The sequence below is a fragment of the Neophocaena asiaeorientalis genome, unplaced genomic scaffold (assembly GCF_003031525.2).
Source record: "Neophocaena asiaeorientalis asiaeorientalis breed wild unplaced genomic scaffold, Neophocaena_asiaeorientalis_V1.1 scaffold78, whole genome shotgun sequence".
In the NCBI taxonomy this organism is placed as follows: Eukaryota; Metazoa; Chordata; class Mammalia; order Artiodactyla; family Phocoenidae; genus Neophocaena; species Neophocaena asiaeorientalis.
Window position 1 is genome coordinate 8,058,983 of NW_020175018.1, and position 15,123 is coordinate 8,074,105.

Sequence of the window (15,123 nt, forward strand, 5' to 3'; positions counted from 1 at the left end):
CTGCACTTCTCCTATCCTGGATGCTTCCCTTGTATGACCCTCAGGGAACTCTATTTGTCAGAGATGTTGGATGGGAAGAAAGAAAGTTGAGACTTCAAAATGTGTGAACCCACACTGGCCCCGAGGCGCTGTCTCAGGTAACAAAGTCTTTCCTTTACACAGTCATTTGTCCGTGATCCCACACGGCTCCCCTGCCATACTGGCAAATGCCTACTTGAAGCAAAGAGAAAGGAACAGGCAGGACCACAAGCAGAAAAAGCAAGGGGAAGTCATCTTTAAAGGCCAAAAGGTTATATGAAACATAATAAAATACAACTGTTTCCTTTAAAATTTTTAATGGGCAGGAAATGGTATAGAATAACTGCCAAGTCACATAAATTAATGTTTTTGTTAATGTTTGTGATTCTGGAAAGAGCCCTCTATCGGTTGATGAAACTACAGGAGAGTTTTCATCACCGCTGCCTGGGTGCATGACTGGGTGTGGGCCACGGACCCATCTTCACATGGTCCAGAAAAAGAGGCGGCTGCCATGTCTGGCGGGCTTCAGATCTCCTTCCGTCTCAGGGCTGGGCTCTGGCCTTGCTCTTGAGTCATAGGGATTCTCTGGTAAAGGCCGATCTGTTTTCACTTTGGTGACCTGCAGCGGGTAAAAGAGGAGAAGCAGAGCTGAGGGGCAGGTGGAGAAGCTGTGAGCATGAACCCACCTCCTGGGGTCTCCTCTCCGCTCTGGCTGCCTCAGCCACTCCCCATCCATAAAGCCCTAGCAAATCACACTTACCCCGAATAAACATCGAAGAAGGCCTACTTTGTGTCATTCCACATGGAAGAAGTTAGGGATACGGAAGAGAGCACGATTCACACTGTCCTCGGTGAAGGAGTCAGCCCGGAAAAGCACCCAGGCCTTCCTAAGCGGGTCACGGTGACCGAGAGACGAATGAGCGCTAGGACAGCAAGGCCTCCTCCACACGGCCACGCGTCCTCAGCCTGGCTCTGAGGGGGCAACGTTTACTTTCCTCTTGAAGGGTGAGCAGGAGCCAACCAGGAAGATTGGAGAGGAAAAGACCTTCCAGGGAGCCACCAGTGCACACGGAGACAGGGGCGCGGCCTTGGGGCAGCCGAAGCACGGGCCGCGTGCAGAGCGCAGGGAGAGGCAGCCCCTAACCAAGCACGTCCTGTTGTTAGACGTGACGCCAAGCGCGTTACTCCAGTTCACTCTCACGCTCCTCGGAGGTCAACCTGCAGGTTCACTGGGACCCCCCAGCTAACGGTGGATGGACCTGAAATGAGATCTGCCTGCTCCAAAGCCCGTGCTCTCACAGAACGCTCGACACTGAGACACGGGAGCCAGGTGATGAACGGCACGCCAAGATGCTTGAATTTTAACCCAAGGGCAACAGGTGTCACTGGAGCAGGGAAGTAACTTACTCACGTCTGCAGGCCAGGCCGGAAGGAGCAGAAGCTAGACGGGGGGGCTGAGCCAATGGGCCAGGCGAGAGAGGGAGCCAACTGGGGTCCCGGGGAGAGAGGAGGACGGCGTTTTACACCCACTGAAACCCACAGAAGTCTCCCTCAGAAACCCAGCAGAAATTGTTCTCATTTTAAAGATGAGGAAACAGGCCCAGAGAGGCAGAAAGACAGAAGGCCATGGTTATCGGTAGTCTTGTTATCTGGTGGCCTCCTAAGCCACTCCACATACTGTGACCAGATCAATCTTCCCAGATGTACAAATTCAAACACCATCTATTGTGAACAGAGCTTTCATGGACACAATCACACAATTCTTATTATAACCACCCTCTGAGGCATAATTATCTCGAGTTCACGGAAGAGGAGCAGAGATGGCTGGCCTGTCTAAGATCAAGACACAGCAAATGTCAAGAGTTGGAGCTGGAACCCCAGTCTTCTGACTACAAGTCCAGAATAGTTTTTCATTTGCTTTTGAAACAGTTCTCTCATCTCTCTGCTATAATTAGAGATCACTAATGGTTCCTTACTGCTTGACAGAGTATTCCAAATGCCTCCAGCTGGCATCTGAAGCTCCTTTAAGGAATTCAAGATGTCTATGAAATAAACCTAGAAAAAATAAAAGGACCCCTTTAAAGGACAAACTACTGGGGAAAGGACAATAAAGCAACTTCCTCTTCTGCACCACACTCGAAATAGAAAAGGAGAAGCATGTGGTCAAACTCATTACCTGGTAAATGGCTGGGCACCTGATTTAACCTTCAATTCCCTATCTGTAAAGCGGAACGAGTAGTAGCTCCTAGGGTTATTAGAGTATACATGAAGCACCCGATGTATGGAACAGGTGCTCCATTAGTTATTTTCAATACTAATATTATTAGGACAATGGAATTATGGGTGAGAGAGAGCAACCCTGCCTAGGAGAGCCAGAAACTTCAAAGACAGACCTGACACCTGAGCTGAGACTGGACGAGTGAGTATGAATTCACTGGGGGCAAACAGGAGGGAAGGGCAAGCCAGTGGAACCAGAATGCACAAGTGAATGACGCTAAAATGGAGGCTTTGTCCAGCCAATTATGACCGTCCTTAGAAAGAGACCGAATACTGAACTTAAGTATAACTAAAGCTGATAATCCTCTTAAAGAAATACACTTTTGAAGAGAGTTCAGATAACAGTACGTTTTCCTTTTATAGGTTTTAAAAAATGTTATTACAAAGATTCAGGAATAAAAATGCTTTCTTAACAACATGATTTGTAAATTCTCCTTTCGTGAGACAGAAATGAGAAACGGTAGTTTTCTCGATTCTATGAAAAAGTTCCACCACTTTCCAACTTAGAATTATCAACTATTTAAAATAATCTGCTCATTTGGAATTAAAATATACACACTACTATATATATAAAATAAATAACCAACAAGGACCTACTGCATAGCACAAGGGATTCTACTCAGTATCTTGTAATAACCTGTAATGAAGTGAATGTAAAAAATATATATGTGTGTATATATATATACACATATATATATCTCTGAATCACTTTACTGTACACCTGAAAGTAACACAACATTGTAAATCAACTATATTTCAATAATTTTTTTTTTTTTTTTGCGGTACGCGGGCCTCTCACTGTTGTGGCCTCTCCCTTTGCGGAGCACAGGCTCCGGACGCGCAGGCTCAGCGGCCATGGCTCACGGGCGCAGCCGCTCCCCGGCACGTGGAATCTTCCCAGACCGGGGCAGGAACCCGCGTCCCCTGCATCGGCAGGCGGACTCTCAACCACTGCGCCACCAGGGAAGCCCAATAAAAATTATTTTTAAATAAAAATAAATAATTTGTTTGGTACAGCAAAGAAGATATCCGAAGTAAAGATATGCCAGATACACACACACAAAAATTGCTGAACCATTCCTCTACTTATGGCAAAAAGCTTAAGACCCAACTATCCACAGATGCCACACGCAAAGGGAGGGAACGAACATTAACTGGGGACCTATGTGCCAGGTACTATGCTGGGGATTCACACAGGCTCCGTAGCTTAATCCTCACAGAAAAACAGGGATTAATACTGGTCCCATCTTATAAATGTGGTAGGATAGGAAATGTTAAGAAATTTGCTCAAGGACCCATAGCAATTAAGTCAGGAAACTAACATTCAAATCCACTCAGTCTCCATTCAAACCAGAGTTCTTCCCTCCATGCCTTGCTACCTATGCTTCCCAGAGGGAATGGAGGGTGACAATGCTTAAGAAGCCAGGGATGGGTCAGATCACAAAGGGGTGTGGCATGTCAGGACATGGAGGGGATGCTTTGTTTTGCAAGCAAATAGGAGTGCCCTTGAAAAGCTGTTTGTTTGTTTTTTTAAAGGAAAGTGATATTTGACTTATTTTCCACACAGATCATGCCTGTAGTGATCCATCCTCCCCTCCCAGAAATTCATGTAGCCCAGTTAAGAACTCCTGTCCAGGAAGTGGGGGACAGTGAGAGGATTCAAAACAATATTCCAGGAGATGCTACAGGAATTGAGGACTGGATAAAGGAGGAAGGAGTGCAAAGTGAAGAAAAAAGACATTCAGGTTTCTCCCTCTGAGGGTTCAACAGATGGTGGTGTCACAACTGAGACAGGAAATATGGGAGAAAGAAAAGAAAAACAAGCTTTTTTTTTTCCTTTTTTTTTTCTTTTTTCTTTTTTTTTTTTTTCGAAAAACAAGCTTTTTAAACTATAGGCATTACTTTTTTTTAAATCTCAGGTATGTTCCTGAAAAATCTGGCATAACCTCAAACCTATTTCCCCACAATAAACTCAATGTTTTCAGCTGACGGTGCCCCTAACATTTTGATTATCCTTGTCTACTTCCTTCTGTTCTTCAGTTAACTAATTAATCAAAAACAAATCTGCACATGCTGGGCGAGCTACTTAAAGGAACACTTCTATTAAATAAACTCCCTCTGGACTGTGTATAACCACTCCCTAATGAAGCTGACTGGTCAGTCTGGATTTCTCACATCAGATCTGTACTCACAGAAGACCCATTCCGGACCACCCCCTGCCTTTCCCCACCCTTAGCGAGTGAGAGAGAGAGAGAGAGAGAAAGAAAGAAAGAGGGAGAGAGCAGCAGGAAACTGTGTTACCTTTGACAGCTCCCCCAGGTCGGGTCGCACCCAGCCCAGTTTGTCCAACACACACTCGTCAAACTTCGCCTGCTGTTTGCGACACCGACGAAATAACTGCAAGCCGGAGTAATCGATGCAGGTCCAGTATTCTGTAAAAGGCTCCGAACAGTGCCGCTTTATCTGCCTGGAAAAGAGGCCTTGATTAGGGGCAGCTCTTTGCAAAACGATGAAAAACAAAAAAGTGGGGAAAAATTTGGTGCAGACCTCATACACACAGCCTTGCTTTTTGAAAGGTACGGGAGTACTCTTACCTCACTTACAAGACCACATGGAGAGCCTCGGGTTGAGAAACAATACATAAAAAAAGATTTCTGAGGAATAAGACCTAATTTCTTTGTGTAGCAAAAACAAATGAATAGAAATGTCAAAAGACTGTGGTCTAAGGGGTATATATTTCACTTAGAACTCCTCACTTGGGACCTATTTATTCTTCTTAGATCCAATCTAAAGATTACCCACTTCGCAAATTTAGAAGAGAAGGAGGCACACTCAGAGATGGGCATGCTGACAGAAGTCAGAGGTGACAGACATTGACAGAGGAGGAGACAGACTATAAAAAGCAAATTCACAAACTAACAAGGATCTTCTGATCCTGGGGTCAATCCGTGTAGAGGCAACCTGCCCTACATGCCTCCAAAGCTCAAAAGCCTTCATTCTATTCATGCACTGAACAAAAACAGAGATTAATCCTTGTCATTAAGAAGAAAGTTAAATTATATTTGCTCTCTGTTAAGAAGCAACATAGCATATAATTCATTTTGTGGTAACCAGAAATGGCTGAAGAAAAACTAACTTTTGTGTATAAAAGGGATGAGCCTCCATTATTTTGCGAAATTCCCCTTCTCTCACCATTCAACTTTGCTAGTAATCAAATAAATGCAAAGTCAAACGAGAATAAAATACTGTTATTTTATGTAAAAGCCATATTTGAGGCAGTGGAAGAAGCGTGGAGCACCTCCTTCCCCCGGTGGAATAATAATGAAGTATTTGCTTGTCACACTCCAAGAATCTAGCTACACTCAACACAGGAATCGTATTTAACACGTCTCGGGAAGAACCTCGGAGGTGGCCGAAGGAAATACATGAAGAAAAATTGCCTTTCCGTTCCTGCTCGGTTCCCCTACTGGGAGGCAACCAAGGGGCACCGGTTTCTTATACCTTTGCAGGTATTTTTTTTTGCGGTACGCGAGCCTCTCACTGTTGTGGCCTCTCCCGTTGCGGAGCACAGGCCCCGGACGCGCAGGCTCAGCGGCCATGGCTCACGGGCCCAGCCACTCCGCGGCGTGTGGGATCTTCCCGGACCAGGGCAGGAACCCGCGTCCCCTGCATCGGCAGGCGGACTCTCAACCACTGCGCCACCAGGGAAGCCCCCTTTGCAGGTATTTTGAGTATAGCCTTGGGGGTGGTGGGATGTGTTAAGAGGAAGGAAGAAGGAATGTCAAAGCCTCGGGAGCTTTACTGGGTTACCTGTAGCCTCAACGACCTGCATTTCTACGGTACACAAAACTGCACCCCCCTAGCCTCAACTTAAGAATCGCGATGGTGGTGAGCAACCGTGTCCAGTTGGAGTTTTGGACTCCTCCAGTATGCTGCAGCGGAAGAAAGGCTGCAAACCATCACTCTGGTACTTAGGTCTGTGTTCTGGGCTCTGTTACCCTGGTACCCACACTAATAGACAATTACCTACTAGAGCTTACAGCAAGCTAGTTCAGCACCTCAGGAGCTTGTGAAATCCAAACATTTCCCACTTAAACATGCTCCCTCTGAGTCAAAGGAAGAATACTTTGCCAAAGTTCTCTTAGAAAATAAAAAAATTTTAAAGGAACACACATTCCACCTTATTAGCAATCAAATCAATGCAAATTCGAGCAAGAGTAAAACACCATTTTGTACCTATCAAATATTTAAATAATATGCAATGCTGGAGAGGGATACCAGGATACAGGCTGAGGACAGCATAAACTGACCCAACTTCCAACTGTAATTCAAGAGCCATAAATCATGTTCAAAGCCTTTTAAAGAATAATCTCACTGCTCGGAAATTTATGCCAAGGAATTAATTATAAAATGAAAATGATCTCTACACAAATGTAATCACTGCAGATGTATCCAAAACAATCAATAATGATGTTTAATAACAAAATTATGGCTGGTTTATCTACGGATGGAATATTACACAGCCATGAAAAATGATGATCATGAAGACAGAGCAACTTGAAAGAATGTTTCCAATAGTTTCAAGTGAAAAAATGAATTTTCAAATGTACACACACCATGACTTTAAGCACAAAAATATCTCTGCATGTGGACAAAGACAGCAGAAGCAAGAAAGAAGGAAAGCAGCTATTGTGTGAAGCAAGTTTTTTTCCCTCTAGCGTCATTGTAAGGGACATCTGTGGGTTTTGCCTAGCCAGCAGTCATTCTCTATTCTTCTGGAACATCCTTCAAATTTTCCTTTGGGGAACAACCCCTCCCTATCGCTCGGCAATGCGATTTAGATGAATCTAAGTCTACTCCCCACTTTAGGCCTGACCACTCACAGCATTTTATCTCCTGAAACACAACTGATTCAAAGATATGCACATGAAGTTGACCAGCCAGGCCAATGAGACTCAGTCCAGGGACCACTGCTCATGCTACTGGGTGGCACTCTTTGTCTGGGTCTGCTAAGCAAGGAGCACAGCAGCTTGGACTGGCTGGTGGCCATTGCTGCTAAAGCAAGGAGAGGGTCTCTTTGAAAATGAATTTGACAGAGAAAGCAGGACTAAGAAACTGGGGGTGGGAGATAAGAGGTGAAGCCAAAAGATACCAAGTAGGTGTGAAATTATTTAAGCCCTTGAATCCAGTCCTGCCAGTCTTATTTCTGGACTTTACAGTGACATGAGCCAATTCCCTCTGAGTTGAGTTTCTGTCCTTTTTAATAGAGTTCTGACTAATATGGTTAAAACATTTTTCCACAATTATAATTTGGATTTTTTTTACTTATATCAAGTACAGTGGCCTACCTCAACACTTGACTCTGAACACCTTTCCTTTCCATCATAACTGTGTGTTCTGTAGTAATGATAATGATTAACAATCTAGTAAATGCCTATAAGCAAGCCCTGTGCTAAGCTGTTTTTATGTGCCTTTTCAAATTTCTCACAACAATCTTATGATAGGTATTACTCTACAATTTGGAAGTTGGGGTTCATGGAGATTAAAGAACTTGCCACTATTTACAACAGCCAAGACATGGAAGTGACCTAAATGTCCAATGACAGACGAATGAATAAAGAAGATGGGGTCTATACACACACACACACACACACACACACACACACACACACACACACACAATGGAATAGTACTCAGCCATAAAAAAGAATAAACTAATGCCATTTGCAGCTACATGGATGGACCTAGAGATTATCATACTGATTAAGTCAGAAAGAGAAAGACAAATACCATATGATATCACTTATATGTAGAATCTAAAATATGACACAAATGAGCTTATCTACAAAATAGAAACAGACTCACAGATATAGAGAACCAACTTGTAGTTGCCAAGCGGGATGGGGGAGGGAAAGATTGGGAGTTTGGGATTAGCAGATGCAAACTATTATATATAGAATGTATAAACAACAAGGTCCTACTGTATAGCACAGGGAACTATATTTAATATCATGTGATAAACCATAATGGAAAAGAATATGAAAAAGAATATATATAACTGAATCACTTTGCTGTACAGCAGAAATTAACACATTGCAATTTTATTTATTTATTTATTTTTATTTATTTAGGCCACATGGCACGTGGGATTTTAGCTTCCCGACCAGGGATGGAACTCATGCCCCCTGCATTGGAAGCATGGAGTCTTAACCCCTGGACCGCCAGGGAAGTCCCAACACAACACTGTATATCAACTATACTTTAAAAAAAAAAAAAGTGCCAAGTAATAAAGAACAAAAAGAACTCTCATTTATTGTGTGCTCTACTTTGGTCTATGTGACTGCAAAGCCTTGCATTCCCTACTAAAATTAGTAAACTTATCCTTCCTTTTAATTAGCTGGATGTTCACAGAGATACATATACCTTGATGTTGCAACCAGTGGGCACTGACGTGAAAAGATCTTACCTAAAGAAGTCCAGGGCACACTGGTTGACAAGCTTGCTTTCCTCTAAACACCGCCTCGGGTCCTTCTCTTCCCACCGGCAGAGCATGAACTCCTTGTTGGGCTTATCGCACTGAGCTCCGTAGTGATGGGCCGCAGCTTTCAGCACAGAAGAACTGACTTTCACCTGGGGAGAGGAACAGAGGAGAAGGACCAGATTTGTACCAGGACACCACTTCCTTAACCTCACCTCATGCTGGTCAAGATACAGGGAACAGGAAGGTAGCCCCATTCTGACTTTGCCAAGAACACTAAAGACAGGGGACTCTGTAATAATCCCTTATGATCTATGGTGCTTCAGAGATCACAGAGCTCTTTCACATGTATGATTTTCCACACCTTCGTAATAATCTCATCAGGCTGATATTACCATCCCCATCCCCATTTTAGACATAAGGAAATGGCAGCCCGAATGGAATCCTTAGATCTTTATGAGAGAGAAAGTGGAGCTCTGAAGGAAGATGGAGGCTTCTGGGATGTACGGGGAGGAACCGACCCTGAGGAGCACTGCTAAGTCTCCTCTCCAGGAATAAAAGTAACAGTGGGAGGATATATAAGATTCCCGGAAGATGACAGACTCACAGAAGATTAGAGACTGGAAGGGATCAGTAAGGGCATCTAGTTCAGCAAGTTATTATTAATAATAAAGTACTGAATCTGTGAACTTTTTAAAATTATAGAGTATATCCAAGGCAGTCATCCCTACGACGGTGTCAGTCTCACTCACTTGCACCCCAGCACATTTTCTTGAGAAGCACAGCGTAGCTACAGCCAGCTCACGGTACAGTCCAGAGCCTGTGTAGCAGCTGCTACAGCAGGGGTCCTGCTAGCCTCTTTCTGTACCACCTCTTCCTGTGCCGATACCACAATGTTTGAATTACTGTTCGTTGTCTGGGAAGACCATCCTCCTCACTATTCATCCTTTTCAAAACCGTTCTGGCTGTTCTTACAGATGAACACCCTTCCTCCAATAATTCCCATTGGAGTTGTACTAAGTCTAGTTATACAACAAATTAGAAAGGAAAGGGCACTGTTACACTATTGGGTCTCTGCTCACATTTTATCTCAGAGTCTTTCCCTAATCACCTTAGATAAGCTAGCGCCAGTGGTCACTCTATCTGTGACCACTGGAACGTTAGCTCCAAGAGGGTAGGCATTTTGGGTTTTTTTGTTTGTTTGCTTGTTTGTTTGTTTTTTCGGTACGCGGGCCTCTCACTGTTGTGGCCTCTCCCGTTGCGGAGCACAGGCTCCGGACGCGCAGGCTCAGCGGCCATGGCTCACGGGCCCAGCCGCTCCGCGGCACGTGGGATCTTCCCGGACCGGGGCACGAACCCGTGTCCCCTGCATCGGCAGGCGGACTCTCAACCACTGCGCCACCAGGGAAGCCCTGGCATTTTGTTTTTAACTGAGGTCGACTACTGTAAAGATCTCCGTTCTCCCTAAGTTAAACGAATTAAGGTGGTGTTTACCATGGTCCACCAAGCACCCAAAACAGCGCCCCAGCACAAGTAGCCGTCTAGCACTCACTCTGTGCCAGCAGCAGGGGAGGTAGCAGTTACAAGAGAGTTAAGAATACGTGAATGATGCCGTCTCACCCAGAACACAGTATGTCTCTCCATTTATTTAGCTCATTCTCATTTTCTTTGGTCAAAATTACAGTTTCCTTCATACAGGAAACTTGCATATTTCTTGTTTATTCCTCAGTGTTCTCACATTTTGGATACTATCTAAATGGGACGTTTTCCCCTTAGATTTTCAAGTTGGTTACTGCTTGTTTTTACACTGTATCTTCTCTGTAACCATAGTCTACTGAACTCTTGTCAGTTCTAATAGGAAACTCAAGAGGATTAAGAGAAAAGCTTCCATTTACAAATAAAAACTGCCTCCCTTCCTCTCTGATACTTACATCTTTCTGTCCTTCTTCCTCTCTTTCCCTGTCTTAATGCTCTGACCAAAACTTCCAGGATGAGACAGACAAACAGCAATGGCAGTAGGCGCCCTTGCCTTGTTCTAAACTTTAAAGTAGTTTGGTATGATACTGGCTGTTGGTGTCTGGGATATACTTGTTGGACGTTCCTCATTAGGGAAGTTTCTTTCTAACCATAAATGGCTTTGTTGCACTGTTGTTTCCTCCACCAGGAAAGACTGAAATTTTCAGGTTTCTTTTTCATTAATCTATAAATGTACTGTAGAGCATGAACAGATTTTCTAAAACTGACCCATTGTACCTAGAATAAAATCTAGTTTGTCCTAGTGCATTATGCCTTAAGATACTCCTGGATTTGATCTGCAAATATGTATTAAGAACTTTTACATGAGAATAATTTTATAATTATCATTTTTATAATAATAAAAATTTTATAATTTCATTTTTCAGGAATTTCACACAGCTTAGGTTAAATTATTAATATTTTTAATAAGATAAAAGGCAAGGAAAGATGAAGAGATAATTCATCTACACACTATAGGAAGAGAAGAATAAAGTTATGACTTTGACTACTAATATTACAACTGTTCTAATTATCAAAGTAAAGGTAAATTTAGGATGTAAGTGAAATTTGCCATGACAATTCTAATACGCTCATTTAAAAATCTGTAAAATTTTGTATTCGAGTTTTTATAATAGTTTACTTAGGTTAATTGAGTGGTACACGTTTGCTTGCTATATTACCTGTAAAGAGCTGGGAGACTAAAAAATCAAGACGCAAACTTTTTTTAAAGCTTAATATATTTAAAAAATTAAGTTAGCTGCATTTATTTCCTTGTCAAATGTCTTAAAACATCTTTAAATGGCTGATTTAATTACTCCGATGCCTTCACAGCTATCACGCCCCCGAAAGCCCCCAAAAGCCTATGGCTTTCTTTGCTTTACTTCCCCACAAGTGTAGAGGTCTTATCCCAGTCTAGGTTATGCCCATGTTGTTGCGCACCTAAAACACGCCCTGTCACAGGGAAACCAAGGCTGAGAACCACTCACTGAATTTATTTCCTTAGGAAAAGGAGCAATGTGCTCGAGATGGCACAGCAAGTCAGTGGCAAGCGCAGGACTAGCACCAGAAAGTGTGACCTCCAATCAGGCCTCTCCCCATTGCATCACTGAGGAGGCAAAGAACTTCAGATGTCACCACCACCCCTCACCTGCTTCTTCACTAATACTGACAAGTTCCAACAGAAGCCACAGCTTTTCACAGCTGCTTACTGTGAATACCCTCTCAGATTCATTCAGCTCCCTTTGTCTCAAAGAACACAGAATTTCAATGCCCCTCCTCATCTGTCCTCATAACAGCCTCACTGCACAGCAGGTTTAGATGGTCTGCAGGTGCGGAAACAGAGGCAGAAGAAGTCCCACAATCTACGAGCAGTCTTCTAGTCCTGTTCTCTCTTCCTTAAACCAGATCTGCACCTTTTTTTTTGTAGTTCTTAATTTATACTAGGTTTTGTATTTTGCTTAATTTATGTAAAATGGAGGATGACAGTACTTAGTTGATAGAACTGTTGTCAGGGTTAACACACATTAAAAATATGAAGAACAGTGCCTAGCACATAGAAGCACATCATAAATATTGGCCATTATTTTTACTCAAAATCGTTAATGTGTACAAGGATTTTCCTGCCCAAAGCTTCTGACTGTTTTTCCATAGGCATGTGTCATATAACTCGAAGGTCAATGAGGTCCAAAATACGTTGAACTTGCTTCTCAAACCCACTCCTTCTGGCTTCCCCAGTTCTGTCAAGTTGCAAATCTGACACCGAATCCTCAACCTTTGCTGCCTCTGATACCTAAGTCATTGCAGAGTCGGATCAATTCTAGATAAATGCATTCTTTCCTCTCTGTAAGCACAGTCACCAATCATGCTGGGGTCAATAATATCTTCCTCAGTTATTGGTTTCCTGCTTTTCTTATTCCTCTCTTCCAACCATTCTTCACAGAGCTGCTGTCCTAAAAGACAATTCTTATTTTACTCTGTTATTAAAACAAATTAGCAACAAAACCCTTGAAGGATTCAGGCTTAACAGCAGAATAAGGCCTAAGTTTCTACTTAAGTATTCAAACCCTTCAGATCCCAACTATCCTTCTGGCCTTCTCACCCACCAGACTTTAAAAAGGTACTGGCTGTCCTCTAGGACACTGAACTCACTTTCCTGGAACCCATTTTTGGCCTCACCTGCTTACCTTTGCTCAGATCCCGCTTTGTTTAGAAAGTTCTTCTCTCCATCTCTGCCTGTAAATGCCATTCTTCAAATGACATTTAGCCAAGTCTTACATTATACCCAAGAAGTGCTTTCTCTGTTCCCTTCATAGCCTCAGAGAACTACACAGCTGGAATCACTTCATCTTACAAATAAAATAACTGTGTCTGCAAATGGGAAAAGTGACTCATCGAGGTAACCGAATAGTTAGGCCTAGAATTTAGATACAACTTCAAATCCTACCCTCTTTTCTTAAACCATGTCTGCCCCTCTTCTGTAGCATTTAATCATACTTGGTTTTGTATTTTAGCTATTTATGTAATTATCTGTTCCTCAGTTCAACTGTGTGAACTCTAAAGGCAAATTTATTCCAGAAATAGAACACGTGCAAGAAGCAGAACCTCAGATGACTGCTGAACCAAATTAAAGTGCCAGTGAAAAATACAGCAGCTCTAAGTCTTAACCCAGCTTCACAGTCGGGCAAGAAACAGACTGTTGGCAGTACCCACACGTCCCCACCCCCAACCTTTGGTACATGTCACTTTATTATAATAATTAAAATAATATAATAATAGTTGCCATTCTCACAGGCATATAAGATGAAGTGAAATAATGCAGGTAAAACACTTAACACAGGGCCTGGGATATAATTTTTGGCATGTAATTTTTCATCTTCCCCTCCCTCTCCTCCAGTGTAGCCTCATTATCCAGTCCTGTCCTGGCACTTTTTTTGCCTTAAAATCTTCCACCTCTCCCCACCACCTCACTTACAGGATGAAGTCCAAACTGCTCAGTCTGGCCTTGTGAAAGTCGCTTCCAGCCCTGCCTCAGCCCAAGGTACCTCTCCTAGCTCAGCAACTGTTGCTTTCCACCAACAAAAGAGTCATGTCAAAAAGCAAAACACAGAAGGTTCTGCTAAGCCTTCTCGCTCTTTTGAGCTTTTGCCCATAATATGGTAGTTTAAAAGCATGGGTTTTAAAATCAGACCTGGGTTCACATTCCAGCTTTACCATGTGACCTTGGGCAAATCACTTCTCTCAGGACCTGTTTCCTTACCTGTAACATGGAGAGATCGATTATACCCTTCCTTACAGTGTTGTTGGAAGGACCCTATGAATTAATGTCTGTAATTAGCAACCTGCCTGACATCTAGAAAAGGCCTGATCATGTCTGCTGTGATGAGTATTATCAGACTTCCCTTCTCATAGCACTAACTACACTGTACTGTAATTGCCTCTTTATGTTTCTGTCTCCCTATTAGATTATAAACTCTATGAGGACAGGGACTCTCTCTCTCATTTTCCAGTGTATGGGTAATTATTCAAATGAGAGCTGTTGAATAAATGAATGCTTTAAATGTCCTATTACCAAACACTTTCCCAGGTTGTTAGCAAATTCACTCTCCAATATCATCTCCTTTTTCTGCGGCTTCCTAGCTCCACTCCAACGCACTCTGCACCGACGATGCTACTTTAAGGTGACTCTCTCTCTCCCTCGACTGGAGCACCCGGGGTTGTACACTCACTTCGCAAGGAGGTTTGAGTATTAAGTGACATGAAGTAAGTAAAGTGACCCTGGTTGGTGCTTAATAAAAAGAACTATTATTCACGTAAAGGAGACGCAGGTTGCTGCGGGGAAGGGGAGGAGAGTTCTCGAGCTACTTAGGGATGGGTCTCCCCGGGCTGACCAGGAGGCCTCCGAGGGTCAACCTGTGTAAGTGTTGGGGGCATGGGGTGGGGATGGGGGATCCGGGGCCCAGGGTCCGCGGAGTGCAAGCAGGGCTGGGCCCAGGCCCGGGAAGCTGTAGCCCTGTGCCCCGCTTGCCTATCCTCCGGACGAGCCTCACCTCCTGCACTTTCAGGTCCTCCAGAGTGGGCAGCTCCACTATCCCGGGCATGACGGCGGTAGCCCCGACCCCAAGTAGGTGCCCGCTGCCGCGTCGCCCACGTCTCCTTGAACTCCCCTTCCGACTGTCGTGGGCCACGTAGCGTCCGCGCACGCGCAGCGGCGGCACGCAGGCGCACTGCTCTGCCCACCGGCGAGCCACAGAGCATGCGTAGAGCCAGGAAGTTCCGCGGACCCTGGGGGTGGGGCTTCGCCTCGGTTCCGCCTATCCCTTCTGGTTGTCATAGTG

The 15,123-nt window shown here is 43.8% G+C and overlaps 1 protein-coding gene across 4 annotated transcripts; it reads right to left on the minus strand.

Moving 5' to 3' along the window:
* Nucleotides 1-318: 318 nt before the first annotated feature.
* Nucleotides 319-15,012, minus strand: NDUFA8 (NADH:ubiquinone oxidoreductase subunit A8). Of its 4 annotated transcripts, none has more exons than XR_003005608.1 (5): nucleotides 14,836-14,990; nucleotides 8,762-8,925; nucleotides 4,597-4,762; nucleotides 779-2,073; nucleotides 498-637 (listed from the first exon to the last, which is right to left on the minus strand). XR_003005608.1 is itself a non-coding variant. In XM_024762537.1 (4 exons), the coding sequence occupies exons 1-4, from the start codon at nucleotides 14,884-14,886 to the stop codon at nucleotides 500-502; spliced, it is 519 nt and encodes a 172-aa protein (XP_024618305.1). In that variant the 5' UTR covers nucleotides 14,887-15,012; the 3' UTR covers nucleotides 319-499. The 4 variants fall into 4 exon arrangements, 1 of the variants encoding a protein (XP_024618305.1); XR_003005607.1 differs by having other exon boundaries at nucleotides 779-1,277; nucleotides 14,836-14,977; XR_003005606.1 differs by having other exon boundaries at nucleotides 779-1,506; nucleotides 14,836-14,977.
* Between the last annotated feature and the right edge of the window lie 111 nt (nucleotides 15,013-15,123).